Source organism: Sebastes umbrosus, chromosome 17 (assembly GCF_015220745.1).
Source record: "Sebastes umbrosus isolate fSebUmb1 chromosome 17, fSebUmb1.pri, whole genome shotgun sequence".
NCBI lineage: Eukaryota > Metazoa > Chordata > Actinopteri > Perciformes > Sebastidae > Sebastes > Sebastes umbrosus.
Window position 1 is genome coordinate 23,073,854 of NC_051285.1, and position 27,849 is coordinate 23,101,702.

At 41.3% G+C, this 27,849-nt stretch overlaps 2 protein-coding genes and 1 long non-coding RNA gene across 3 annotated transcripts in view; all 3 read right to left on the reverse strand.

Annotated features, from left to right (window-relative positions):
- The window catches only part of LOC119475413 (transmembrane protein 211), a 112,154-nt gene extending 107,156 nt beyond the window's left edge, over nucleotides 1–4,998 (reverse strand). The window contains exon 1 of the mRNA XM_037748084.1: nucleotides 3,986–4,998. Coding sequence (XP_037604012.1) covers nucleotides 3,986–4,372 — 387 coding nt within the window. The 5' untranslated portion in view covers nucleotides 4,373–4,998. The remainder of the gene's footprint in view (nucleotides 1–3,985) is intronic.
- LOC119475415 overlaps nucleotides 1–27,849 on the reverse strand; it is a 307,840-nt gene that overhangs the window by 227,185 nt on the left and 52,806 nt on the right. The gene's annotated exons all lie outside the window — the stretch shown is intronic.
- On the reverse strand, nucleotides 8,594–27,841 carry akap10 (A kinase (PRKA) anchor protein 10). Its single transcript, XM_037748073.1, has 15 exons — nucleotides 27,617–27,841; nucleotides 23,045–23,092; nucleotides 21,799–21,978; nucleotides 18,502–19,008; nucleotides 16,883–16,981; nucleotides 16,686–16,770; nucleotides 16,390–16,513; nucleotides 15,752–15,888; nucleotides 14,683–14,827; nucleotides 14,091–14,258; nucleotides 13,769–13,878; nucleotides 12,014–12,096; nucleotides 10,391–10,443; nucleotides 10,149–10,241; nucleotides 8,594–10,055 (listed from the first exon to the last, which is right to left on the reverse strand). Exons 1-15 carry the CDS (start codon nucleotides 27,636–27,638, stop codon nucleotides 10,050–10,052), a joined length of 1,860 nt encoding a protein of 619 aa, XP_037604001.1. The 5' UTR covers nucleotides 27,639–27,841; the 3' UTR covers nucleotides 8,594–10,049.

Sequence of the window (27,849 nt, forward strand, 5' to 3'; positions counted from 1 at the left end):
CTGGTTGCAAAAAAACAAGATGGTGACGGCCAAACTGCTGAACTCGAGGCTTCAAAACAGCAGTCCACAAACCAATGAGTGGCGTCACAGTTACTGTGTCCACTTCTTATATACGTTCTATGCTGCCAACACACGTTGTCAGGAGAAGAACATAAGGATAAGTACAAACAAATAAATGAATAAAGAAACAAAAGTAATCAAACGCTGCAATCATACAACTATATCTTGAGTTTGTCAGGTGCCGTACATCTCTGGCATGTTGTAAACGAGGGAATCTTCTTGACCATCCTCCAAATAACCCAACATAAACACACTGTGTTTGTTTGCCACCCTCTTTCACAATTTCACATCACACAGGGGTTTGTCTGTCTGTGTGTGTGTGTGTGTGTGTGTTTGTGTGTGTGTGTGTGTGTGTGTCTAAATGGATGCAGCGCCCCTGCCAGCCTGGCGACGGCCAACAGTGCTGGGCTACTGAGCGCCAGCAGTACTGGACGGGCAGCGTGGTCCAAGCAAAAAGCTTTTGACAACATGAAGAAGCGACAACAGAAAAGCCCACAGAAACTACAGCACAAGTAGGCCAGCCTCTCAGGGAGCCTCCTCCTCCTCCTCCTCTTCTTCCTCTTCCTCCTCCCCTCCTCCTCCTCCTCCTGTCCTGTCCTCGTCCGCCCCTGGTTCACTCTCGCAACATCCGCAGGGCTCGGCTTGTCTTTTCACAGCGAGCCAAGAGTACACTCCACTCTGATGGAGACCACAGAGCTCAATATACAACTGTCATCTTCTACTAACAAACACACAGTGGGACTGCTGAGGCATGTGTGTGTAGCACAGACATCTCTGTGTACAATATTGTCGCCTATGGACTGTACAGGTTTGTGTTTCTGTGTGCAAGTTGTTGACAATTTGAAAATGAAACTGCATCAGCAAAACGATGTGCACATCAGTGAGGAGTGCTGGAGTAATAGAGTGGCTCTGATGAAAACTTAATGGCCCCTTCACCTTTATTAACGGCTGTGGGAGCAGGATCGTGCGCTCGGGTTCGCCGCTGTAATAACACGTGTAGCTCTAGCGCAGGAACGCAGCTCCATCACTAACAAACTGGAGGAGAAGCTCATAACTGGACCCGCTAATTGACTCACTGACAACTGGCACTGCTGATTTTAGCCAAATGATCCTTAAACACACACTTTAGTCCAGTAAAGGATGTTAATGTCTGAATATAAATGATATGAGCTAAACATACAGAGATCCTAATCTGTCCTGTGTTTGCTCCCTGCTCTCTATCGGTCTCTAGCAGTCTCAACACCTGTGAAAAGAATCCCAGGCGCTGTGTTCTTCCCCTCTCTGCAGAGATACTTGCGCTACAATCACACAGCAGCCACTTATTAATATCTCCCTTTCAAATGCTAATTCCCCCTTCATGCATAAATCATAACTCCAGAGGTGGCTGCTGCTATAGTGCAGCAGTTAAAAAAAAAACCTGCCTGTATAAGTGAATGAAATCATCCGACATCGTCCCAGATACAAAGTCTTCTAACATAGTGATTGGCAAAGTAGGGTCCGGGGACCCACAGGGGTCCGTGGCACTCTGTCAAGGGGTCCGTGAAATAGTTAGCTATAAATTCTAAAATTTTGCTGTATCATTAAAAAGTACAGATCTACAGATGGGGACCATTTGCGCCAATCAAACAAGCGTATTGTGTCCATTACTCCCACCCATGGTAGCTGTGGGCCAATAGAAACTCTGATATGATTGTGACACATCACGTCAATCTGCCATGAATCAGCCACTTCACTCAGGGCGCAAAGAACCGTTCCTGCTGCTGCTTAGTTTAGCTTATTAGCCAGCTAGCTAGCTGGCGAGCATGGAGAAATATTTGAGTCAGTCCATATCGTCAAGTATCGTCAAACTAGCTAAATTGAGAAAATATGATGACAGTTATATCGAGCAACATGATTTAAATTGAAATGTGTTTCTGTTTATCACTATCAAACAGGTCTGAAGTATTTAGGTTGAAAGGTTTTAGGATACAAATAGTTCCAATGGCATCTAAGGGTAAAAATGTAGTAAGCATGACACAGGTAATCTGAAAAAAAAATCATGTGCCTCGGTGTCCTCCGGTGCTCCTAATGGCATCCGCAAGATTTCACAGACCGGAGGAAAACAACCAATCAGAGCCGATCTGGAGCCTTGCCGTCTCTGAGTAGCTGTCAATCACTCACAAACTCCGATCAAACAGTCAAACTAGGCAGCGCTGATCAAATATGAATCAATATTCTGTTACTGTAATTCCTATTTCTTGCCTCAAATGTTTTCAGGAACATCTTGTAGTGTACTGTTTAGCTGTAAAATGAGAAAGTTTGTGACCTGGAAGCCATGTTGAGATCAGTTGAGGAAATACCAAGAACCGCCCACCAGCCGGAGCACAGCCAATAGGAACGCTCTCTCTCTCTGAAATGATCTGTGATTGGAAATCTCCCGTCACGGGCTAGATTTTTTTAAAGCCTGAGAAGGGGCAGAAGTCTAATTTTCTCTCAGAGCACCTGAATTACAATATGATGAAAGGTTATCTCAGAATTTTGTGCACAATGATGCCAAAAACGTTCTGCCTGCTGAAGCTTTAAGGGGTCCCGGACCCCAAAAAGTTTGAGAACCCCTGTTGAAACAAAGCCAATTGTTTTTGCTCTAACAAGCTTTCACAAACTCTGTCTCCAACAGCCTCAGCAACAATCTGCAACACTTCCAAACTTTCCTGAAGTCAAGACCCTACACACAGATCCACGTTGGCCCACCAATGTGATCAAACCCTCAAAACACTCCCATTTGTGAGGGTGTTTGTTGCTGGATATAATTGCACAGCTGTTTTTACAACATAGATAGGGAGAAATGCAGTGTGGTTCCAAAACAGCCACTCACACAATTGCTTCAATTTGACAAAAATTTAAATTCCTGCTGGTGGGGAGCCACCCGATCGGTGAGCAGCAGCAGCCTGGCAAACCTAGAGCAGCTTTGATGTGTGTCTGGCATGCTGTGCTGCAGATGCTGCTCTGTATGATACACAACACAGATCAATGGATCATTTCTTCTGCACTGCATCATGGACCCAACCTCATGCGTTTCATGGAAGTTGACTCCAGCTAGAGCCACCACGGCAATTATCTTGTTGTGTCATTCAGTTTTACTGTGACACATGTGCAGCAAGCATGTATGGGAGCAACCACAGAGAGTTTTATCATGAGAGATGTCAGACAGTGAACCCTGACGGCAGAGTCACTGCAACTTTGCCAAAAACAGCTGAGAAATCCCATGAACCTCTGTGGATACATGGAGTAATAGCTGATGGATGAGCAGACATTGGGAAGTTTACATCTAACAAGTCATTTGAAGTTGAAATTTAAAGGATAAATGACTTGTTATGCATGCAAAAAAAACAACATGTTTGATTAAATGTCTCAAATCAAGAGTCATTTTCTTTAATATCTTGTTGTGTCAGTCAGTTTTACTGTGACACATGTGCAGCAAGCATGTATGGGAGCGACCACAGAGAGTTTCCATCATGAGGTGTCAGACAGTGAACCCCTGATGGCAGAGTCACTGCAGCTTTGCAAAAAAACAGCTGAGAAATCCCATGAACCTCTGTGGATACATGGAGTAATAGCTGATAGATGAGTAGACATTGTGAGACTTACATCTAACAAGTCATTTGAAGTTGAAATTTAAAGGATAAATGACTTGTTATGCATGCAACATGTTTGATTAAATGTCTCAAATCAAGAGTCTTTAATCAGGTGTAATTTTCTTGATTCAGGGCAGTAATTAGACTTTGATTGATGAATGATTTGCTCAGATTTATTCAGATTTATTCAGATTTGCTCCTAAAACATTGCTCTCTCCTGGATCCTATAATGCCATGCCCTATACCCACTTGATGCCCCACATGCTCTCATCCATCCACCCACATGTGATGGACATATATGGTTGCCTTACCTGCCAGGAGCTGGAGGGGATCTCTGCGAATTTGCCCAGTCCTCCGAAGGTGTAGCACCGGTACATGTGATCCAGAGACTCCGAGCAGTGCCACAGCAAACCAAAGCTCACAGAGTCCTTGTTGGTGCTGTGGTGGTGCTGCTGGTGTTGGTTGTGCTGGTGGTGGTTGTTCCTCAGCTGGTCCTTAACAATCCAGGCAGGAGAGATGAAACTGAAGCTGCAAACGGCGACCAGAGCGGAGGAGAGGAGCACCCAGAAGCAGCCCACGCAGCTGAACATGGTGGCAGCGTGGGGGGGCAGCAGAAAGCCCGGAGACAGACCCAGACCCAGATCGATCCCAAACCCGGCTTCTTCTTCTTTCTTCTCCCGGCCCAGGAGCGAATGCATTTGGAGCTCACACCTACAAGAGACAAGACTTCCAACTTCAGCTCCTCAGCAGCACATCAGCAGATAAAAGAGACACTGGACATCCACAGTGTGTGTCCCCACCAGGACATCTGGTCTGGACGGACAAACCAGTAAGAAAACGTCCATCAGCAGCAGCAGGAGGAGGAGTGATGGCCGTAGAAAGTCAAGTCATCCGCGCCTCCACTCAGCCTGGAGAGATGCCCAAAACCTGACGCGCGTAATGTTTGTCACACCCAAAGCCTGGCGCGTTGTTGTCCTCGCAGTGTTAATATAAAGACACTATAACACTAACATAGTCCTGGACAGCAGGTCTCCTCTGCTGCTCCTCTCTCTGTCTACTTGCTCTCTGCCTCTCAGCACGGACAGTCAGCAGCGCACTTCAGAAAGAGAGAGTGCGTCTGGACCGCGTCAAGCTCACCAGCGTTACAATGAGTACTTCCGGTTGGGATTTTCAAAATGAAATCCTGAAAGAAAAGGTTTGAGTTTGAGGTAGTGCTCAGGTGTATAAAGGATATAAACTGGGGGAAAAAGTTCGTAAACTTGTGTTTGGTGGATTATTTCTCTGTTGTTACAATGCTAATTTGCATTGTATTTTACATCGTTGGAAAGCCTTAAAGTTTATTTACCTTCACAATGATGTCCAACTTGTAAGGATCATGCATTTGTGGGCACAGCTGATTATGTGGGTAGGGCCCAAGAAAAAAATGCCAAAATGCTCTGCCAATGGTAAACAGTGTATTCTCCTGTTGGTATTGACTCTTGTTGTTTTGTCTTGTTTGTTCCTTGTTACTGATAGAGAGTTCAATCATCCAATCCACCTAACAGCTCAAAACAAGAGTCAATAACAACAGGAGAATACACTGTTTACCATTGGCAGAGCATTTTGGCATTTTTTCTTGGGCACTACCCGCATAATCAGCTGTGCTGCTCATCCCACAAATACATGATCCTTACAAGTTGGACATCATTGTGAAGGTAAATAAACAGGCTTTCCAACGATGTGCCAATTAGCATTGTAACAACAGAGAAATAATCAACCAAACACAAGTTTACGAACTTTTCTTTCCCAGTTTATTTAAATAATTACTAAACTAAAAGAACTACACCGATTATACACATGCTATACACGCCATGACAAGTAGCCTTCTTCTTAGTCTTAACCTGTGATAGCAATGTCTTCTTTTGCTCTGGAGGAGCATTAGTGCTCTATATCCAGAGCATTACATAGCATCAAATTACTATTTGCTATGGAAAAATATAGTAGAGTAATGTCTACCTGACCAGAGAATGAAGTCGCTCTCCCTCTGTGTGTGTTGTACTCCAAGCTTCTCCTTGCTTTGTTGACATAGCCGGGCAAGCCGCCACACATGCTTTTAGCTAGTAAGTAGCATGTTCATGCACGTTAGCGTTCTCCATTGGCTAGCTCACAGCTACCGCTAAGCTCTGCTCTCACACGGTGGTTACAGCTGATAACGCTGTCCAGTTCCCCTGCAGGTTATAATACTGTTAGCTCTGTCAGCAGAGTTGCCGTCCACATTTAGCTCTGTTAGCACCATTAGGGCAGGCCATGTCGCCAAAGAGTATACCTTCTCTGATGTTGCTGGCTCAGCATCGGCTCAGCCATGGCCATGTTGAGAGCCGTGCAGAGGCAATCAGTTTTTTTTTTCAAACTTTATTGATAAGTCAAATACAAACAACATTAACATATAAAGGAGTTAAAACAACAAAAAGACAAAATGCGAGGGAATTCAGTGATAACTTTGAATAATACAATTTATAGAAACATTGGGTTAAGGGATTGTGCAAGACGCTTTTTACATTCAATAAAAACAAAATACATAGGAGGATGAAAAAGTAAATAAATAAATTAAGGGGCAGAGATTAGTAACATTACTCGATACTTTTAAAGGTTTCAAATGTTATTTGGGTTTTTGTTGCTATTCTATTTTTTCAGCTTGACTAGAGAGCATTGTAATAGAGATTAATATCCGAGATTAATATTTGTTTTTATGTATGAAAGTACACAGAAATGACAAATAAAGAACCTTGAACCTTGAAGATATGAAGTCTGAAAAAATACCCCTGATGATGTTATCAAAATAGTTTTATTATGGAAAGGTGGTGATGATGTTCTCTCATGTGTTAGCGTGGGTTTTCTCCGGGTTCTCCGGTTTCCTCCCACAGTCCAAAGACATGCAGGTTAGGTTAATTGTTGACTCTAAATTGCCCGTAAGTGTGAATGTGAGCGTGAATAGTTGTCTGTCTCTATATGTCAGCCCTGTGATAGTCTGGCGACCTGTCCATGGTGTACCTCGCCTTCACCCAATGTCAGCTGAAATCGACTCCACCCCCGTCAACCCTGAATAGGATAAGCAGTTACAGATAATGGATGGATGGTATATTAAAGTTGATCTGAATCTGAAAAGTCAGGACATGCTGTTTCAATTCTAATTTTAACCATCCTGTTTTTAATGTGTCTCTCGAGAGTCCTCAAACTTCATGGAAGTGCAATACTAAATCACTGGAGTACCCCTTTGAAATATAAATTATATGTTATCATTATCACGTCTCATTCACAGTATACCATGGAGATGGATATACAACTACACACTCAGTCAACAGTAACAACAACAAAATGTGGTCCAGATGTGGCCCTCATCTGGTTCTGTACGACTCTGGTTGAGTCATCGCTGTCATTGCGGTAGAAGAGAGTGGGAGATGGGGGTCACAACTGGGATATCTGGGAAACTAAACTCAAGACATGTTTAATTAAAACCTGCGTCACGAGTTCATGGAAAAGTAGAAAATAATCATGTAACAAATTACTTTATGCATTGAATATATTGTATCTTAGTCTATCAACATCAGCAACAACAACAGCAACAAACAAGTTGACATTTTGTAAAAGTGGAACCATAGAAATAGAGTATTTTATAATATAATATATATAATACTATTTTATTTCTATGATGTAAACATTGTCCAGGCACATAACCTTAATGGTTTAAACACACAGAGAGACTTTTCTGTGAATTTGGGGAATGTAACAATAAATGTTTATAGTTATGTTTCTATTGGATTCCTGTGGCAGGAAATCCATTGAGTGCCCTTGTTTTAACAAAAATACTTTTATTCTGAAGGCAAAAACCTAATCTTCCGGTGTTTTGCTCATCTCTTTTTCAGCTTGACATATCAGGCGTCTGGTCGCAGGTACCTTATCCAAATGCACCTTGCACTTTGTTCATGCTTATGATGCGCATTCATAAAGACAGCAAGACAAACCATTGTAATAAAAACAGGATATGAAATTATTAATTAAAACGTTTTTTAATCTTGAATGAATTGTTATTCTCCGCAAAACAAATACTTCTCAGCATCATGTACAGTAAAAGTGATTCTTGTTGTATTGATTGTTTTGCTGATACAGGTCAGTCACTTATTGTAACATCCTCTCAGCCAATCAGAGCTCAGGACAGAGACTGCCCGTCTGTGTTGAGGTGGGCGTTGCCCCTGCACGTGTGGAGCTTCAAACAGCATATTGGTTAATAAATAGTATATTGCTATATAGCTAATTAATGTGTCAAATATTCATCACACTAATTAGCTTTAGCAGGAGGCTAATTTGAATCTTTAAAGTGGCAATCTCAAAGATTGTTTATTTAAATACATGTCTGATAAGTCATTATCTATAGCCACATGAGGTAACACAATGGTGATTGAGCCTACTGATGAAAATATTGTAATATTGTAATATTTTCAGTATAACAACTGGGGGTCTGTAGTGACATTCCTGGGGAAAAAAATGCTGTTTTATACACACAATAAATGGAAATATGCACACAATTCTGAAAACTTGAAGCTCATGTACATAGAAAAATATTTTTTCTATTCTATTTCAACAAAAAAAATCAAATAAAAAAAAATCTAAATCAACCAGGACTGAAATCTTAAGGATTGCCACTTTAAAATACAAATAAATAAATTAAATTAAATGATTTTGAACCATGTTAGAGTACTTACAGAGCTGGTTTTATACTGCACTACTGTCATTAATACTTCACACAACGAGAGGAAACTACAACAGTGAATCTCTGAAAAATGAATTCAACATTTGAAATGCTTTCTGCTGTACTGAAGGTGACTTCTGTGCCCTTTGGGTTGAACTGTACTTTACAATTTGTGGATTTTTCCAGACCTGTATAAGAGAAGCCAGAGTAGCTTTATTGGAAAAAAATAGACATACTTATTGTTATGTCAGAAATAATATTCTGTGTCATCAATGTTCTTTTTCTGTTTTACCCCAACACAGCAATACAGCCAACATTGCCCCCACCTGGTCAGAGGTGATAACAGTTCACCTTTAGGCTGTCGGCACTAGGCTTTTCCCAAAATTTTAATTGTGTTACTGTTTTGAAAATGATTAAAAAAAAAAAATCAATTTGTCTGTAAACATGACTGTATCAAAATAACCACCGCCAGCAGTTGGCTGAAACAGCAACAATATTCCAACACTGAAATAAGTCAAAGAAAAGGACAGACGAACATTTCATAATATATGTATTTAAATCAAACACAATTTAAATATATTATAGATTAAGTACACATACATACATGTCAGAAAACATTAGTGGTACATAGTACCAAGAGTCTTTTCTGGTTCTTTTCCAAATCTTGGTAAGGCTCTAAAGAAATGATAAAATTAAAAAAAAAAAGGTTCAATTCACTGAGCACACTTTTCCAGTTGAACAGTCCGGTCATCACTGACGTTTGTTTCAATGATGCATAAAAAAAACAGCGATCACCATAAAAAAGGACTAACATTAATATATGGGGTAAACCAGAAATCTACATATTTATATATATATATATAGAACATTTAGGACATGGAGTTTTCCAACACAACTGGAGCACTCTTCTTCTACGCTCTGTAAAAGGTGCCAGGAGGTTCATATAGGAGGTTCAGCCAAGTCCGAGGACTGAATCGGCTCTTCTTCTTCTTCTGCTTCATTGTCACATTTTCAAATGTTCTACAGTACGTAAAACAGCCAACACTACTCCGGGCAGGCTGAGGGAAGCGTATGCAAAAACTGAAAGCTGATTTTCATCTGCTTAAGCCTTACGTGGCTGACCTTTAGGAGAGAATTTCATCTAAAAACAAGGAATGGTTATAAAAGGTGTGGTGAGGTGTGTCATGAGGGTTATTCAGTCTTTGTCACATCCTCCATAGGTCCGAGATAAGACAGACAGTATGGCTACAGCAACGCAGCGATGGTCCTGACTGACATGCTGCTACTTCTTCCTCTTCTTTGTGCCAGCTTTCTTCAAGTGTTTCCTTTCTTCAGGAGTGACTTCCTCCAGTCTGACATAAGCACTTGGCTTTACCTTTGGAGACTACACGTGTACCTTTGTAGTGTTATGGAGTTGGAAGATTGGAACAAATGATGTACTTTCAACTTTTCCATTAGCCCATGCGTTAACAATCACTCACCCAAGCTCACAGCCAAACACACACTCACACACGTACAGACACATGGTGGTTGGGGAAAAATGCCTTGTTCGTTCTCAGAGTTCATTTCGGGGTGAACCCTGTGTACAGTTTGTCACTGGCACGGCCAGCATCTGCGGGGAGTGACGATCCTTTGGTTCCTCGGCGGGGTCATAACTGCAGACAGACAAAAGAAAACACTTAGGGAAGAACTGCGGTCGTTCTGCACATCAGCGCGCAGGAAGGAGACTACTGAGTGAGGCCGTGTACCTTGGTGGCCTTGCCGGGGCTGTCGTGATTCGACTGGTGGACGACGTCGTTGACGATCATCTTGGCGATCTGCCACGCCATCTCCTCCTGGGCCTGGATGGCAGAGAGTCACGGCACAAACAATAACCACAGACTTTTAATGATCTTCTTTAATAAATCATACGTCATGGGCTGACAGAGCCTTGCTATGTGCCTCAGACCACTGAATCATTCATGAATAGTTTAACATCTCGTGGCCTCACCTCGTCTGAGTTGCCTTGGACCCATTTCTTCATGGCTTGAGAAAACATGGAACCTAAATGAGAGGAGAGGAAAGGCTGTGTGAGACAAAGGAACTGCATAAACTGCAGTATCTTAATCCGAGCAAATAAACTGCACAAACGGCAGGCTAATTTGACTTTCTTTTAAACCTGCAGTAGGCAGAATGTTTTTGCCATCACTGGGCAAAAAAATCCACAATAACCTTTCAGCATATTGTAATTCAAGTGTTTTGAGAGATAACTAGACCTCTGCACCTCCTCATGGCTCTGTTTTCAGGCTTTAGAAAATCTAGCCGTGACGGGAGACTTTGGCAAATCACAGGTCTATAGTAATATTCTGTTACTGTAATGCCTATTTCTTGTGTAAAATGTTTTCAGAAAACATCTTGTAGTGTACTGTTGGGCTGTAAAATGAGAAAGTTTGCTCCGCTGGTGGGCGGTGCTTGGTATTTCCTCAATGGTTCTCATTTTACAGCTAAACAGTAGTAGTACAAGATGTTTCTGAAACCATTTTATGCAAGAAATATGCATTACAGTAACAGAATATTGAATTCTATTTGATCAGCGCTGCGTTTGACCGTTTGACCAGAGTTCAGGAGTGATTGACAGCTGCTCAGAGACGGCAAGGCTCCAGCTCGGCTCTGATTGGTTGTTTTCCTCCGATCTGTGTAATCTTGCAGATGCCATTAGGCACAACGGAGGACACAGAGGCACATGATTTTTTTCAGATTACCTGTCTCGTGCACTACTGCCAGGATATAGTTACCGTTTGATAAAAATAACTTTTTTTATTCATATTAGCTCCATTTCTACCCATTGCTGCTTTAACTGCACAACAGCTGCCAGCATAGACAACAATGTCAACAACGCCTTTAATTTGTTATCCATGTTGAATTTAACACTGGTAGTCAGTCGGGTAGCCGCTGAAGTCGTTTCTTTTCTTCTGAAAAAGTGTCACATGATCAGAAAAGGACACGTCGTGACTTATAAGACCCAATCAAGAAGCGGACGTGGGTGTCTGCGTCACCGTTTTCAAAGGTCTCCATTTCTGTCCGTCCAGACTAAAACGCAACTCCGGAGTTTTAAAACTAAAAACATCTCTCTGTTAGTGGCTCAAAAACACCAGAGTAGTGTGGACGCCAGGCATAAATGTAGCAAAAGTTACCCGTTTTAAAACGTATTAGTGTGAATGTAGCCTCAAGGTGAGTTAAGCCTGACATAATTAAGTATTCAGTGCTTTATTGGATTTTGCTTTCTGTTTGGCCTCGTTATACTGGAACCAAAATGCCTGGTACTCTATTCTAGATCAAGAGAAAGCACTCTTAGATATAATAAATAAAGACTTTTTTATGTTGTTAGAAGAGTAGTGAAGGCCGTTCACTTTTTTTTTTTGGACGGAATGTTCTTAAATATTTCAGAGGGCTGTAAGGAGAATGGGAGCAGCCAATAGATGAGGTTTATATTCATGGGCGCAGGGTAGATGTTTTTCACTGCAAGGAGGAATGAGATAAAATCTGACAGAGTGAGGGCAGAAAATAATGAGACTCAGAGAGAGTCTAACAGGTAGAAGAGAGAGAGAGAGAGAGAAGTGTGAGCGTTTCATGCCTTTGGATTTCTTCACGTCCGGCTCCGGCTCTGCCTCCCTGATAAACTGGCCCATCTCATTCACCTTCCCAAACGTCATCCTTCTGAGCGGACAGAGAAGAGGACAGAGATGAAGACAGCACACAGAGCAAATGGGACAAAACTGAGCCTCGGGCAAACACACAACATTCACACACAGCTGTGTGTGTGTGCGTGTGTGGGGGGGTTCAATAAGACCATCTTCTTGAATTCATTTTGTACAGGATTATTCAAAGCATGTTGATAGAACACTTAAAGGAGACATATCATGCTCATTTCCAGCTTCATATATGTATTTTGGGTTACTATTAGAACATGTTTACATGCTTTAATGTTCAAAAAACACATAATTTTTCTCATACTGTCTATCTGAATATACCTGTATTCACCATCTGTCTGAAACGCTCCGTTTTAGTTCTTGCTCTTTAAGCCCCCCTCCTGAAAAAGCTCAGTCTGTTCTGATTGGCTAGTGAGAAAAAAATATGTTGCACCTTTGCAAAGGTAGTGTGCGTTCCAAAAAAAACATACTACCATACTATTTAGTATGTCCAAATACATAGTATGTCAAATGCACAAAAATACCAGGAAGTCCTACTATATCTGGTCGCATTTTGCAGTATGCAAACAAGCTTTTCTGGCTATTCTGACCTACGTGCCTTTGCGTGGCAGATATATGAGCAAGAGAGTCAAAGTTCAAGAGGCAATGTTATGAGGAAGTTGTATGTCCCAATGTATGCATATTGCATGCAACAGTACATACTTTGTAAGGGCAGCTGCAGTATGTACTAAAAGTAAAAAAAAAAAAAAAAAAGTATGCGATTTGGAAAGTAGCCATAGCTGTGGGCGATATATTCTAATGAGCCTCCATGTGACAGAGGAAGGGGAGCCAAATCTGAAAGGCTGTCTTATTTCACAGTTTGTGGGTTGGGAGGCGCTCCAGATACCTTAATGTATGAGCACAAGCACTGAAAAAGAAGTTAGTTTTTCATAATATGTGCTCTTTAAGAGGGAGTCAATTAAAACCAAAATAAATTACAGGGATTAAAGACAAACAGCAGTGTGGGCAATCAAAGACACATAAAAGGAGAGAAACTAAAGTAAAGAAAAGTACTTTTAAAGGTACAGTTTGTAGGATTTGGCAGCATCTAGTGGTGTGGTTGCAAATTGCAACCAACTGAATACCCCTCCGCTCACACCTCTCTTTCCAAGACTGCAGTAATGTGAGCCGTTGAGTGCAAGACTGTAGTAACGCCGTTCGCCTCACTCAGAGACCATCCTTACCATAATAACACTACTTTAGTAGCAACGGAAGTCAGACTGGCTGGCGGTACCACAGTTTTGCACTATGTGGCTCACGTTACCAGTTTCACAAGCGTGTCAGAGAACTACGGTGGTCTTCAGGTAACGTAAAAACGTGAAAGGCTCTCTCTAGAGTCAGTGTTTGATTTGTCCGCTCTGGGCTACTGTAGAAACATGGTGGAGCAACATGGGAGACTCTGAAGAGGACCCGCTCCCTATGTAGATATGAGGGGCTCATTCTAAGGTAACGAAAACACAATTCTTATTTTCAGGTGATTATACACTAATGAAAACATAGTTTTGAATATTATATTCCATTTCTGCTAATAGATCACCTGAAATACGAAACACTGTACCTTTACAGAGATTTAGATTCAGATTTAGTCGGCTTAAAACCAAATTGGTAATTTAACCCATCAATACATAACAAAAACTCACCCAGCGTACGGCCGCTGGTACAAGGACTCAGGGTCCAGGCTGGCAACGTCCACCGTGATCGCCTCGTCAAAGTTCTTCAGGATCTTGATCGCTGCCCTTTTGGCACTTTGCTGTAATGTAAAGATACCATGAGCTGAATGCATTAACATTGTTTTTGTGTTTTTATGGAGACAACTAAACAACAGGAAGGACCACAACCTTTTGGCATTAACAAAAATATCTTCATAATTCATGTAATGAGACGGAGCAGGTCTAAATGTCAGCAGACAGAGGAGCGTCCCCCCACAGGGGCTGAAGACGTGGGTTAAAGTCGGGGGGTCACCTGAGTCTGGGAGCCCTCGCCGGCATTTGAACTCGAGCGGTCGTTGTCCGCGGGCCCGCCTTGACCTGGAGCGTTGACATTAACAAACTCGTCTGCCCGCACAGAGTTGATGAGGTCACTCAGGTATTTGTAGTAAAGGTTGCTAGACAGGAAGCCCGGCATGTAGACCTGAACAAATGCAACACAACACGGACTCTGTTAGAGAATAATGAGCTCCGTGATAAATTTCTGGGCCACAAGTTACTGTTACTGACCTTTATGCAGTAACAACAGTGTTCAGCTTTCATTTCATTAACGTAAGGCAGGTGCATTTGTCAGTGGTATAATAGCATAATTCATCAGTGACTTACAACACAAAACCTTTAGGAGGATCCTATTAAATTCAAGAAAACAAGTTCAAGCAGATGATTTTAGAAAATATCTAATTATCGTTTAAACGGGCAATGTTAATTCATTGAAGGTTTTATATTTCTAGGTTTTAGAGTGCTTTATTTGATATATCCAAACATTCCCTGTTATTCCCTACATAGTAAAAAGAACAAATCAGAATAAATTGATGAGGCCTTGGTGTGTGGCTATTTAAGAGTCGGACCTTCTCCATGGTGGTCCAGGCCTGTCTGAGTGGAGTGGTGAAACAGTCGGGGAGCGGCCCCCCCTCTCGGCAGATATTCGACTCGATCTCCATCCGCACGGAGTCGCCGAAGCCCAGAGGGTTGGTGGCCTGGAGTGAGAAATACCTGGAGAGGAAAGAGTGACTGAGTTCAGATGAGGGCACCTACACTATAGTAAGATTTGAATCAATATCCAAATCAATAAACTCACGGATATTAATGAGGAAATAGCATCTTTAAATGAGGCTGTAGTGCTGCCACCCCTGGTAGGCAGGACTATGTGCAAAAAAGTTAGCATGGTATGAAATATGAAATATGATCTAAATATCAATGAAATGGCGGCAGAAATGAGCGCCAGGAAATGCAACAAAGAAAACTTGAAACTGGTCTTTTACCTTCTCAGGCTCACTTAACTGGAACCTACCATCTGACGGTATTAGATTACTATATGATTAATGTCTAAAATACTGTAAAAAATGTAGATGCATGTATTAAATTGGCCATGTCAATGGACAGAACCATGAGTGAAGCACTTAATACGATATGAGATGAAAGGGTGATATGTAATCCGGCTACAGTGAGTGCAAAATCTCATATTCAACGAGGTGAAATGTAAACAAAATAATCACATAGTGAGAATAAAATAAGAAGCGGTAGAAACACTAGAAATGATTTCTAAATATTCAAATTATTATATATATGTAGCTCTGTCTTTTGTATAAAGTGAGTGTTCTTTGATGAACAAACTATTACGAATATGCGATGCACATCATAAAGTTAAAAGTGATGTTTCTGCTGCCGAAGCAGAGAGGACAAGAACAGGAGTTAATAAGGTCTGACTGAAACGCTGCATTTACAATAATGGGAGCTAATTAACAGTGTGTGGATTATTGTTCTAATAAAAGACAACAGAGGGTGAGAGTGTAAAAGCATCGACACGCTCAGGAATAAAAAATATAATCTTTGTTCAAATGAAAAATGCACCCATAAATGTCATTATGTCTTTAGTGTGGTCAACTGGGTGTTTTGGATTGCAGAGTGAAGACCTACTTGTCGTAGAGGATCATGGCATCATTTTGCGCCTCCTGGCCGTCATACTGGCCCTTCTTCGCTGCGAGCTGGTTCTGGAAGTTGTCCGCCGCCAGCCAGAACTGCAATACATTCATCGCCTCCTCCTTTTCCATGTACTGCGGAGAAGAAGACATAGAGCGCCAGAACAATTCAACTGAAAGTCGATGTGGGTTATTTTGTAATATCCTTGCTGTATCTGACATTTACTGTATTTCCTGTGTATATATGCTGACATAGAAAATAAATGTTGACTCTGACAACCTTTGACTCTCTTTGTGTACGGAGTTGTGGTGTTAATTGTCACTTCTGTATCATAACAATATGTTGGGAGATTGTAAAGGGAAGATCCGCTGGGTTTTTGTTTTTGTTAGGTTATGTTTACCGTGTCCTTGGCTTATTGCTGCTGTGACAATAGAAATTCCCTCTAGAACAGGTAAACAAACAAACTAACAGAAACTGTTTTTTGGAAGTGGCAATAGATGAGAAGTGTGTAATGAGGAGTCGAGGAGAGGCACAGTTTGTGAAGGTAAAAACACAAACAAAAGGTTTAATAGCATTGGTGTAAAAAGTGTGTTTGTAATGAGACAAATAAATCATGTTTCGGTAACCCCACTCACCTCAGAGAAGTAGAAGAGAGCCGACTCACAGAACAAGATGTCAGCCAGGAACACAGAGCCGCTAGTCAACACTTCGATCTGGTATTTACAGTAATGATGACTCCGCAGGAAATCGCTAAAGTGCCTGGAAGTGAAAGAGAAAGTGGGAGATGAATACAGGCGCTGCTGTGGATGTCAAGGTGGGACAAAAGGGACAAAAGGGACAAAAGGGACAGTAGTTGCACTTTAATCTTAATGTCAAAACATAGCGATGGGGAGTATTACTTCCTCTAGAAAATGAATAGACAGAAACTCACTGTTGCTCCAAGATGGTGAAGACTACCGACTGTGCAATGACAAAGCAGTTTGGATCCACCATGCCATCCTCGCCACATATCTTAGCTACACAGAGGAAAAGACAGGAATATTATTTAAGATGGAAGACTTGTTGAAATCAGAGCACATCAAATATGGTGTCTGATTGAATTCCTGTTGGCAACGTTCTGTATCTTACCGACTATGTCGTTTCTGATCTGTTCTGTGATGGGGATGGGCCTCACAGCGTCTGGAGAGATGTACCTGGTGAAGATGGTAACTGCATCTTTCTCTATAACTGAAAAGCACAGAGACACAGAGCTGATCATCCAGTAATGCTGCAACATACACAGGAGTGATGTTTCTGTGTGAGAAGACTGTCCATGGAAGCACAAAGAGGGACTTTCACAGTGAAAAGACTAATATCTTAAGATAACTACCTGATTTATCAAACTCAGACTTTCATTAAAAGACAACGCTGAGTCACAAAGTCGAGCTACAACAGAAATACCGAAGCATCCGACAGAGGTCTTTTTTTTTTTTTTGACCAAATAATTTCAGCTCACTGGTGAGAAATATTTTTGGTACAGGAACAGAAAGTACAGAGAGAAATAAAACAGCAGCCAAAGAAAGTTTCTCTCCACCATCCCCAGGCAATAGCCAAGTTTCCATCCAGATGTAGTGAACATCTTAACCTAGTTTCCAAAAAGTCAGCAAAAGAAAGTGCTACAGTCTAACTATGAGCAAATATGATAAAAAAAGTTATTTTTCTAAAACAGTCACTATATCCTGACAGTAGTGCATGAGGGAGATAATCTGTGAAAAAAAATATTTTCCTCTGGCTCCTCCTAGTGCACCTAATGGCATTTGCAAGATTTCACCATGCCCAAAGGAAAACAATCAATCAGAGTCGAGCAGTCTCTGGGGCAGTCGTCAATCACTTTGTGACCCGCCCGCCATGTTGAAAACACCCAAAACCAAGCACCGCCCACTGACCGGAGCAAACTTTCTCATTTTACAGCTAAACAGTACACTACAAGATGCTTCTGAAAACATTTGAGGAGAGAAATAGGCATTACAGTAACAGAATATTGATTCATATTTGATCAGCGCTGCCTAGTTTGACCGTTTGATCGGAGTTCGTGAGTTTCGTTCCTTCGGTGCTGTGAAGTGAGGCAGAGAAGCAAGATTTTTTGTCAGAGATTATCCGTCTCATGTCAAGATATAGTGACAGTCTTATAAAAAAAAATACTTTTATCATATTTACTTTTATCATATTTACTCAAAGTTACCGACTTCAGCTTTAAAGCTGCAAAAGATAACTCTGAATCACAAAGTTGGGCTACAACAGAAATATAGTAGCATCCGACAGGGGTCATTTTATTTGACCAAATGATTTCAGGTCGCTGGTGAGAAATATTTTTGGTGCACAGGAAGTGCAAATCAGCAAAAGAAAGTGCTATTTAACGCACGTTTCCATCCACTATTGTTATGCGAATATTAGGAGTTGGGTGCATCGAGATAGCTGGTGATGCCAATTCTCCACTCCGATGCACCTTTCTAGGAGAAGAGGCCGCAACGAGTTGACGATCAAAAGAGAGCCAGTCAAACCTTAAACGGTGGAAAACAAAGGAACCTTTGAGGAAGATTACTCTCTCCTCTTCTGCTGTTTTTTGTCTCTCCAGTGGAAGTTTCAGTCACATGCTTCATGAACATCATGATTTGTTTCCATTGCATTATCCCATTGATTGTGTCAAAAAGAAAAACACTTCTATGAACACAAATATAAAGAGACAGGGTTGTGTAAAGGTCACTCACTTTTCATAAGTTTGTCAGAGATGTCTCGCAGGGTGCTGTTTGACTGCACCTTGAAGGGAGTCCCTGTCCTGGAGTGTGCCTGCCTGCTAGGGGTTTCTGCTCGTGGAGTGCCGGGTCTCAGGCCTGCTTCTGTGCTCGAGGAGTTCCGCCGCTCTGAGTGCACCGCCGGGCCTTCGCCGCTACTGACCCGGGCGAGAGCGTTGGGACTGTGTTGGGCCAGCGCCGGGAGCTCTGGGCAGACCGGAGAGGACGGGGACGCCGGGCAGGCCGAGAGGTGCTCGGCCAAGGAGCTGTGTTTGACAGAGTTCAGGCTGTGCGCTCGGACCCGCGACCAGCTGGTGGAGCGGAAACTCTCGGCCTCCAGCCAGAACCGAACCAGGTGGTCGGCGCCCCGGACTTCCATGAAATGCATGTAGTGGGGTATCGCCACGTTGTCACGGAGGACGTGCTCCACCGTCTTGGACAGCCGAGAGCGGTCCTCATCGGGCTGAGTCACACTGGAGTGACCTGGAACATACGAATATACACAATATTAAGCAATCAACTTAGCAGAGGGAACTATAGGATTCAAAAGACACTTTTTAACCATATCAATTAAAATCTGTGACAATGTATTTGTAGCAACAGGAAAATTCAGAAACGAGTAAAAGAGAGCTTAAGAAAATAGAGCTGCAGTTGTCAAATATTAAATGAATCGCTAACTATTTTGATGATTGATTAATAGGTTTGAGTAATTATTTAAGAAACAAAAAGTCAAAACTCTCTGGTTCCAGCCTCTTAAATGTGAATATATTCTGGTTTCTTTCCTCCTCCATGACAGTAAACTGAATATCTTTGAGTTGTGGACAAAACAAGACATTTGAGGACATCATATTGAGCTTTGGGAAACACTGATCAACATTTTTCACCATTTTCTGACATTTTTTTGACCAAACAACTAATCGATTAATCGAGAAAACAATCAACAGATTAATCGACGATGAAAATAATCGCAAGTTGCAGCCCTATAAGAAAATAAACACAGACATTATGTCCAAAGTGATGCTTTACAAACTTGCAGGTAACAAATGCCATCACCCCTATGCAATTTAATATAATTTATTTCAATCAAGACTTGCTTAAGGTTTTAAGATTTAAGGTTTGTGGATAGGTTAGTGTGGATTCCTGTTTGTGAGGCTGAGACCATACAAACTGTATGCATTCACATGACAATAAGATGTATGCTGCCTTTAAGCTCACATTAGAAAACTGAAGTATTCCACTTTAATAACAGACTGAGCAGCACACACACTCTATTATTTAAAGCTTTCAACTTTCGTAATAGAAGGGAGATAAAATGTTCAGTACATTGATGGGAGTTGCAACATAAAAGTGAAAGATAAAAAAGTGGATTTTCCGTGTCCAGCTCTCCTGTTTCAACTGAAAATTTGCTCCCGACTGAAGGCTGGAACGTGAGCTGAATTTTAAAACTCCTAGGGTTTTGAAGCCTTGTGAATTTCTGGCTCTCTTGTCTGTCTAGAGGTGGCCTTAGACTATGCAATTTCACAGATGATTTAACCCAGACAAACTTTGCAGAATCCCACGTCTCAACAGCATGTGTGTGTTCCGTCCATCCCGTCGTTCATGGTCAGCAATAACTGTGGCGGCCACAGCGAGCTTTGGCAGACTCCAAACTCCTGCAGGGATGCCATAACATTTGACTTCACTATGTCTCAGATAGAGACTGTCTGTTTGAATAACATCCACCATCCTGGACTGCAAGCACAAACACACACGCACACCCACACACACACTCCCAGAAAAACAAATAAACAAGGGAGTGCGCTCATTGAATACAAAGCCCGACACTTGCTGGATTATGAATCAGAGCACACCGGCTGTAGTTAGACTGAAGCGTGGGTCGAGGCTTCGTTTGCACTTTGAAAACGAAATTGTGTTTCAAGAGGTGTCCCCCAGTGTGAGGCGCTTATCAATCAGCCTCTTCAGATTCCTTAAGATCACACAGTCAAGTCCACCTTAACACTGAAAGCTGTTAAGAATCACAACAACCGGTGCAGCATCTGTATCGGCAACAGATCATCAAAAAGAGCCTCATTTGAATATCTTCTGAGAGTCAGTCAATGTCTGTTATATAACCGGCTCTATACTCTTTCAATTGCTATCAAAAGAGAGCTGAGAAATCATACAATCATGTTCAACAGGTCACTGACCTGTAGAGACCCATTTTTAACGCCTACAAGCTGTCGTTGAAACTAACCAACCTCGCCTCTTTGAATCCTCCCCCCTCACTTCCTTCCCTCCTCCTCCTCGTGTTAAAACAACAGCCCAGATTCATTCTGATGTTGCCGTCCAGGCTGCGGCGCAGGTTCCTCCACCTCCGCCGCCTGACTCACCCCCAGGTATTCTTTGGGCAACTTGCTCGTGCAGTTTCCCCGTCAGTGCTGTCATTCAACATTGTTATTCAATGTTCACCTCCGTATCACGGCGTCTAAAAGCCACAATCTAATTTTAGAGCACTTTGATAAAACGAAGGAGCGGCTTTCTTCGCCACCGTAAGGTCAGCGTCGTCCCGTCTGGCTTAGGAATGTCTCTGGGTGCTCAAAACCGATGCATGGAGTTGTGCGAGTGCTTCAGACAGGATTAAGAAAGGACTTGCACAAGACGGCATGCTGTTAAAGCCACTTTAGTGATGCAAGAGTCACACTTAGGCATACTGTATGTTGCTACTACACATTACTATGATACATCTTATTATCCCCATAATGTTAAACAGGAGCTTATGAAGCAAACTTTATAATTCCTTATATTTTGTAAATTTTTTATATTATTGTTATTATTTTTTATATTTTATTGTTTTTGTGTCTGTATGTTGTGTTTTTATTATTTTTTATATTATCGTGGGATTATTCCTTATTTCATGGGTTATTTTGGGATTTATACATTATTACATACTTACTGTATATATATATAATATATTATATTACATATATATTATATATATAATATTACATATATAATATATACATATTATATATAATATAATTGTTTGCCTTTGCTTTTACAGACTAACATCAGACAATAATGTCTGTAATAAATGTACTCATTGAGCTATGACACACCTACAGTATATTTTGAATTACAATCAGCTGAGAAACCAAAAACAAATGCTGATTTCCCATCTAAAACATTAACTCTTTAAGTTACATTTGAGAATATGTATATGGTCAAATGTTTGGTTGGGCCTTCATACGTTATCACTAAAAGCCAAATACAAACACGTGAATGCAGGCTCCGTACCAAGATCTCCAAAGTGTGCAGCCTCCATGTGGCTCGGCTGTTTCTTGAGGATGGCGGTGCGACCGCGGGCGAACGAGTCCATGTTGGCAGAGATGGCGTTGATGGCCACATGGCTGGGCCCTGCAACTTCCTGGATGGCATTGTGGTTCCTCAGTGATGGAGAGTGAGGGCTGGGTGGAGCTGGGAGTGGATGATGGGAGGACAGAAAATAGGCATTAGGCAAAAAAAGAAGAAGAAAAAGAGTGCAAACATATAAAGGTTTTGAGTGGCCTCAGTGTATCAAAAGGTCTTTTTAGTGAGGGCTTTTCAAAGAGCTCACACAGTTAGAGCGCAGAGGCCTCAGGGTGTGATGAGATGCTGGGGAAGACAGACTGTTCAGTGTTTGTTTGACTGTGAGCTTTATGTGTTTCACTTAGTAGCTTGAGGTCAAAACATTGGTCCTTGTGACAATATGGCCAGCAATGATTAAACATCATCAACCAACGTAAGAGCAATCCCTCCCTTAAAGAGGCTTATCTCAGTTTAAGAGCACACACATGCAAAAACATCTCTAATACATCTCAAAGTGGTCAACACATGCATCACAAATAACCACAGCATTTGATATTAAAACACCCTAGTCTGTAGTGTTTTCATGTCATTTTAAAGGAGCTATTGATAACATAGATAACATTCAGCCACTAGATGTCGCATTCTCCCTCCCCCGTACCATCGCATTCACTTCATAACAAGTGGTTGCCAGTAAAGTAATTAATCGTTTTCACGAGAAGAGTCCGTATGAACGCCCCCCCTCTTTGTGGTATTCACGACCTCGTAAGTGGAAAGTGTCTGAAAGCTCAGAGTTCACGAGTTGTGACGTGTTTGTTGACGTTGTCAGAAATGGCGGAGGCCTTGGAAGTTAATTTTTTGGGTGCATAATAAGTGAATATATTGTAATTTTAGTCGTGTATTGTTTTTCTTCGTGATTTTATAATATGTCTGAGGATAATGTTGATATTCCCAGCTGACTAATCTTTTTCCTCTGTCATTATGCCTTTGCATTTACTGCATTATGTTACCCGCTTGCTGGCTTGCTAAATTGTTAGCCTCAGTGGCTTCTAGACGCCGGCAGTAACGTTAATATTGCTGTTGCTTAGCAGCAGGGATCTCACAACTTAAACACTTGACACCATTTAACAAAAGCATTTTCAATTCAACATCATTGTGTGTCACTTTCATAACCTCACAGAAGTGATGATGAACTCACCTCTATTGACTTTAACATCGGTCACTTTCTCGGGTTCTTTGCTTTTGGCTGTGGGGAGAAAGACGAGAGCGGGGTTGTAAGTGGAGAAGCATACAGCGTTTTGATTCACAATACAGGGCGAGACCAGCCAGCACACAATTCATACATGCTGAGATTCATTGACGTGTGAGGTACAGTCATGGTGTGGTGTCACCGGAAAGACTGGAACTCACTATGTAGTTATGTAATGTTGCATATTGAGGAAATGGATATACCAGAAAAGCAAACAATTAATTTACTGCAGGGCTGCTTCTCTGCTGCGGAGAGATGAGGAGGAGAAAAAGGGAACTTGTGTTCTGATGTGTGAAAGCCCTGTCAGTCCTGCTCATTATATAGTAAGCACAGCAGGACTGAGAGGGCTTTCATACTGTACGTCAGAAAGTTATGACCTTGGTCTAAAGTCGAGTGGAGTTGACCGTCTGACAGCTTACACCTGAAGCCCTGTAAGAGTTGCTGAAAGCCAAAACATCATAAATCATGTGGTATAATGCAAAACTATTTAACACTGCAAATACGTGACGCCACTCCAAAGCTCTGTGGCCACCTGTCAAATAAAAAATGAAATATGTAGCCTGCAGTGGAATAAGTGCACAGTGGCGGACATGGTGGCAGCCACTCATCAGAGTGACTCAACATTCATATCTTCAGATTAGGCTGCTGCTGCTGCTGCTGCTGCTGCTGCTGCTGCTGCTGCAGAGGGCGATCAGGATAAGTATCAATTTCAAGCACTGGCGTTACAAAATGGACTTGGACGCCTGGGCCAACGCTCCTTCAGCGAGACGATTTGGACAGAGATGCCAAGCGTTAGAGTCGGTTGGCGTTGATGGGCTGTCTGTCACGGCGAAGAGCCGTCTGAGCTCCAACAACTGCGTGTGTTGAACTGAAACGTGGTGCGAATAACACCAGATGTCTTTGCTCTGAATAAATATTCATAAGACCGTGATGTGTTGCTGCAATGGATGTTCTGGTTTAAAAAAAATAAACACTGGGGCCTCGTGCGAGAACATTTTTATATACTTGCCTTAACTTTTTTTTACTTTTTTTTTCGTACCTTGGGCTCATACGAGTGTGTCATGACAGATTAAGCAAGCGCTCCTAACTTCAGATAACTGTGTAAATGACACGTGTGGGTACGTTTATGTGAATTGTTAGTTAGCCCTAATTAACGCCTCAACAATAGCATACAAGTGTCCTGCCACATTCATCTGTCTCTGCCAACATATCAGCACGATCTCTAAGGAAGTAAGTCAGCCATGACGCGCCTGTTTACACTTCCTGTTGACTTTATTATATACAGAGACAAATTAACCTTCAATTAGTGAAGTCGTTTTGCAGTTTGACATTGTAGTGTTATAGAACATCATCAATGGCCAATTCACATTAATGATACTGTTAGGCTGTATGAATACATTTAGACTTATATTTGAATTTGAATTGCAGAGTCAAACAGGATAATGTCAACATAATTATGAAGTGTAATTTATATAGGATTTTCAAGCTCAAAACTGTTTCAAAGTAATGGAATATACATCCAAAAACTTAGGTTTGGATAACAGCAGACTTATTGCACATGACTCCTACGACCATTAGATGGTCTCTAAAGGTGCTCTATTAACAGCAAAATATAAAGATGTGTTGCAGTGGATGAATGCATTTTGACTCATGCTGCACAGATAGTATTGAAAGTGTTACAGGAGCAGATGGGAAGAAATATTGTGTAGGCCTGATATGAACATAACTAACTTAACTGAAGTTCAAGTGAATACGACTGATAAAAGAAAACTTGTGTGACTATAAATAATAATAATGAATCAACAAAGTGCAACAACCTAAATATATAAAACGTTCACTTCAGTAAAAACTTTGCCCCGCACATTTCAACCATAGGGACACACTTACTTCCTGTGTGTCATCCTAGTCCAGAGCATTATTTATGAGTGCACTCTCTCTAATATTTCCTCATTTTGGAGACCTGCTGCGTCAGCTGCTTTGGCCGCTGTAGCCTGTGAGGAAAAACCACTAATCTCACTCTTGAAGATAACCAACTGTGGTCAAGTTCAGACAGTGAAGTTACTGTGCTGATTACACGAAATACACACAAGCAGACCAGTTGAACTGTGTTTCATAATCACTTCCTTACCATTATTACCTTATCATATTGGTGTACTTTCTATCAAAGCAATGGGATAATTGAGAAATTGTAGGGCTTCTTTAAACACACTTAATTGGCAATTTATTAGCTACACTTAGCTCAACTGCTGTGATCAAATACAACAATCCTACAATAATTCCTACCTTAATGAAGGTTATGATGTTCAGTTTTGTTGAAATTGTTTAGAGAGGTGTTCATTAAAAGGGAATTTGCTTTTGTCTTTTTTCCTTTTCCTTAAGTGCGTTATAGTTTTTGTGCATCTAAAAGGTCTGCAAAGTTACAAAGCCCAAAGGGAGTTACTCTCCCCCACAAAAATCCTGCTTCTGAACTGCCTTTTTCTTCCGTAACATGGTGATGTCACCAAGTAACACATTTTGCCAAGCGGCTAGTTTGTCACGCCCTCAAACAAAGGTAGTTCGAGTGGAGCTGGTGCGGAGTCTGAAGAGTTTGGTTCGATTGACCAATCATAACAGTAGGCCAGCTGACCAATCACAGCAGACAGGGCTTTTCAGGGGGGGCGGGGCAGGAGCTTAAACAGAGCGTTTCAGACGGACGGTGAAAAGAGGTGCTGCAGCACAGTCGGTATGAGAAAAGTAAAGTGTTTTTTGAACATTAAAGCATGTAAACATGTTCTAGTAGAAACCCAAAATACAAGTGTGAACCTGAAAATAGCATAATAGGTCCTCTTTAAACTCTATAGTCAGTGTGGGGGCTGTAGGTTGTGGTGTTGTTGAACTGTTTTATGTTATACTGAGAGGTGTTTCTGATATCTGCTACGCTAATTGATATAAATGTTGTGGACAACAACATTATACTGACAAGATGCACCTGTCAGTATAATGCAACAGGAGGCCTAATCAATGTCACTAAAACAGTCTCAACAAAAACTGAACCTTATAACCTTCATGAAGGTAGGATTTATTACAGGGCTGAGATGTTAGCCTGCATTAGTTTTAGCTATCTAGGTGTAGCAAATAAGCTCACAACATCATCAATATGATGAGAAAAGCATTTATATTTAAAGCTATAAAAAGACAGCAATTAAACACTGAACGTTTCAAAATGTTTTTGAAACATCAGTGGGTTCTGAGAAGGATGTTAATAGAAATATAGAACAGAATATAATTTTTGAGCGTGGGTGGGATACTTTGAGTCAGGGTGAGGATTGGAGTTAAACAAAATTAATAAATAAATAATGTCGATAAAGGTCAACTAAAGGGATGTAAATATGTCCTTTTTTATCTGTATAATAGAATAGATAATTGTGTAAGCGAATGTGTCTAAGTGGATATGTATATGAATGCGTGTGTAGATATAGACATGTGTATATTCTGTATGTATATATATCTATATATGAGGTTGGTTGTATGTATATGAATATGAATATGAACTTATCTCTTGACACTGCACTATTACAACAGGTAGTACTTTTTCTTTTCTTTTCTTTTTCTTATGTTTATTTATGTTGTTTGCTGTTGTCTGTATGTCCCTTTACAAGTATGTGTATGTATTCCTTTAACCTTAAATACAAATAAATAAAAAAATAAGCTATCAAATGAGTGTAACAGTGGCACAGCACAATTTGGCTACACATTTTTTGCAACACCTGCACTTGAGTTGTAGCAGCTGAGTATAGATGAACAAAAAAATATTACAGTGAACACTTTCCTATCTCTAAGACACACTATTTATGTCAACATGCAATAACCATTCTTTTACTTGGGAGCCAAAACTATGATCCTGAACTGATGATGTAGTTTATATAACCAACACTGCAGGAATTCAATCAGTATAGTAATTCTACATAACGATGGCTAACATTGCATCTTCTTAATGAACACCAAATAGACATATTTTCTTTATGATGACCAACAACTGTGATTCACACACAACAGGCTGTTATTAAAACAGGTTTCATATATCCTGAAGCTGTATGAAAAAGCCCTGATTTAAGCTAGCTAGCTGCCATAGCATAGTTCTCCACTTGTGTCCAGTAGTGGACAGCTAGGACAGATAATAATGCTCTTTTTGACATTTAAAAGCACCATTTGATGCATATTAAATCAAAGTAATGTGTCTAATTTGTGTAGTGTACCGCTGACAGCTCTCTGTGGTGGACTGATTGCCAGCCTGGCTAACATTTGGGTTAGATTAGGATGCAGGGAGGATAGAGAGGCCACCCTCAGCTAAGCTAACCATCACTAGTCTCTGCAGTGAGCAGCAGGACAACTCATGTCCACAAACACCACCACGGTGTCCTCGGCTCATTTGCTTGCGATCGCAGTCTGCACCGCATTAGTGATATGTAATCGTGGATCTGTCTCTCTGTCTCTCTTCAGGAGAACTCCTGCTAGCTGCCATTGACGTTGAAGCTTCCTCACCTTTCCTCTTGAAAAACGACATGACGGGTTTGACGCTGCGGACGTTTCCTCAGCTCACTGACACCATCCCGCGGGTTCAAGGGTCCCTTCATTCAAATGCATCTGTTTATGTACACTCCTGAGGTTGTTGTCGGAGCTCCCCGGTGAGCTGCTGTCAGATTACAGTTTTCCCCAGATCCAGACCCAGCAGCTCAGCAGCGGCCATGTTGTCAATAAACGTCTTACTTCCGGGC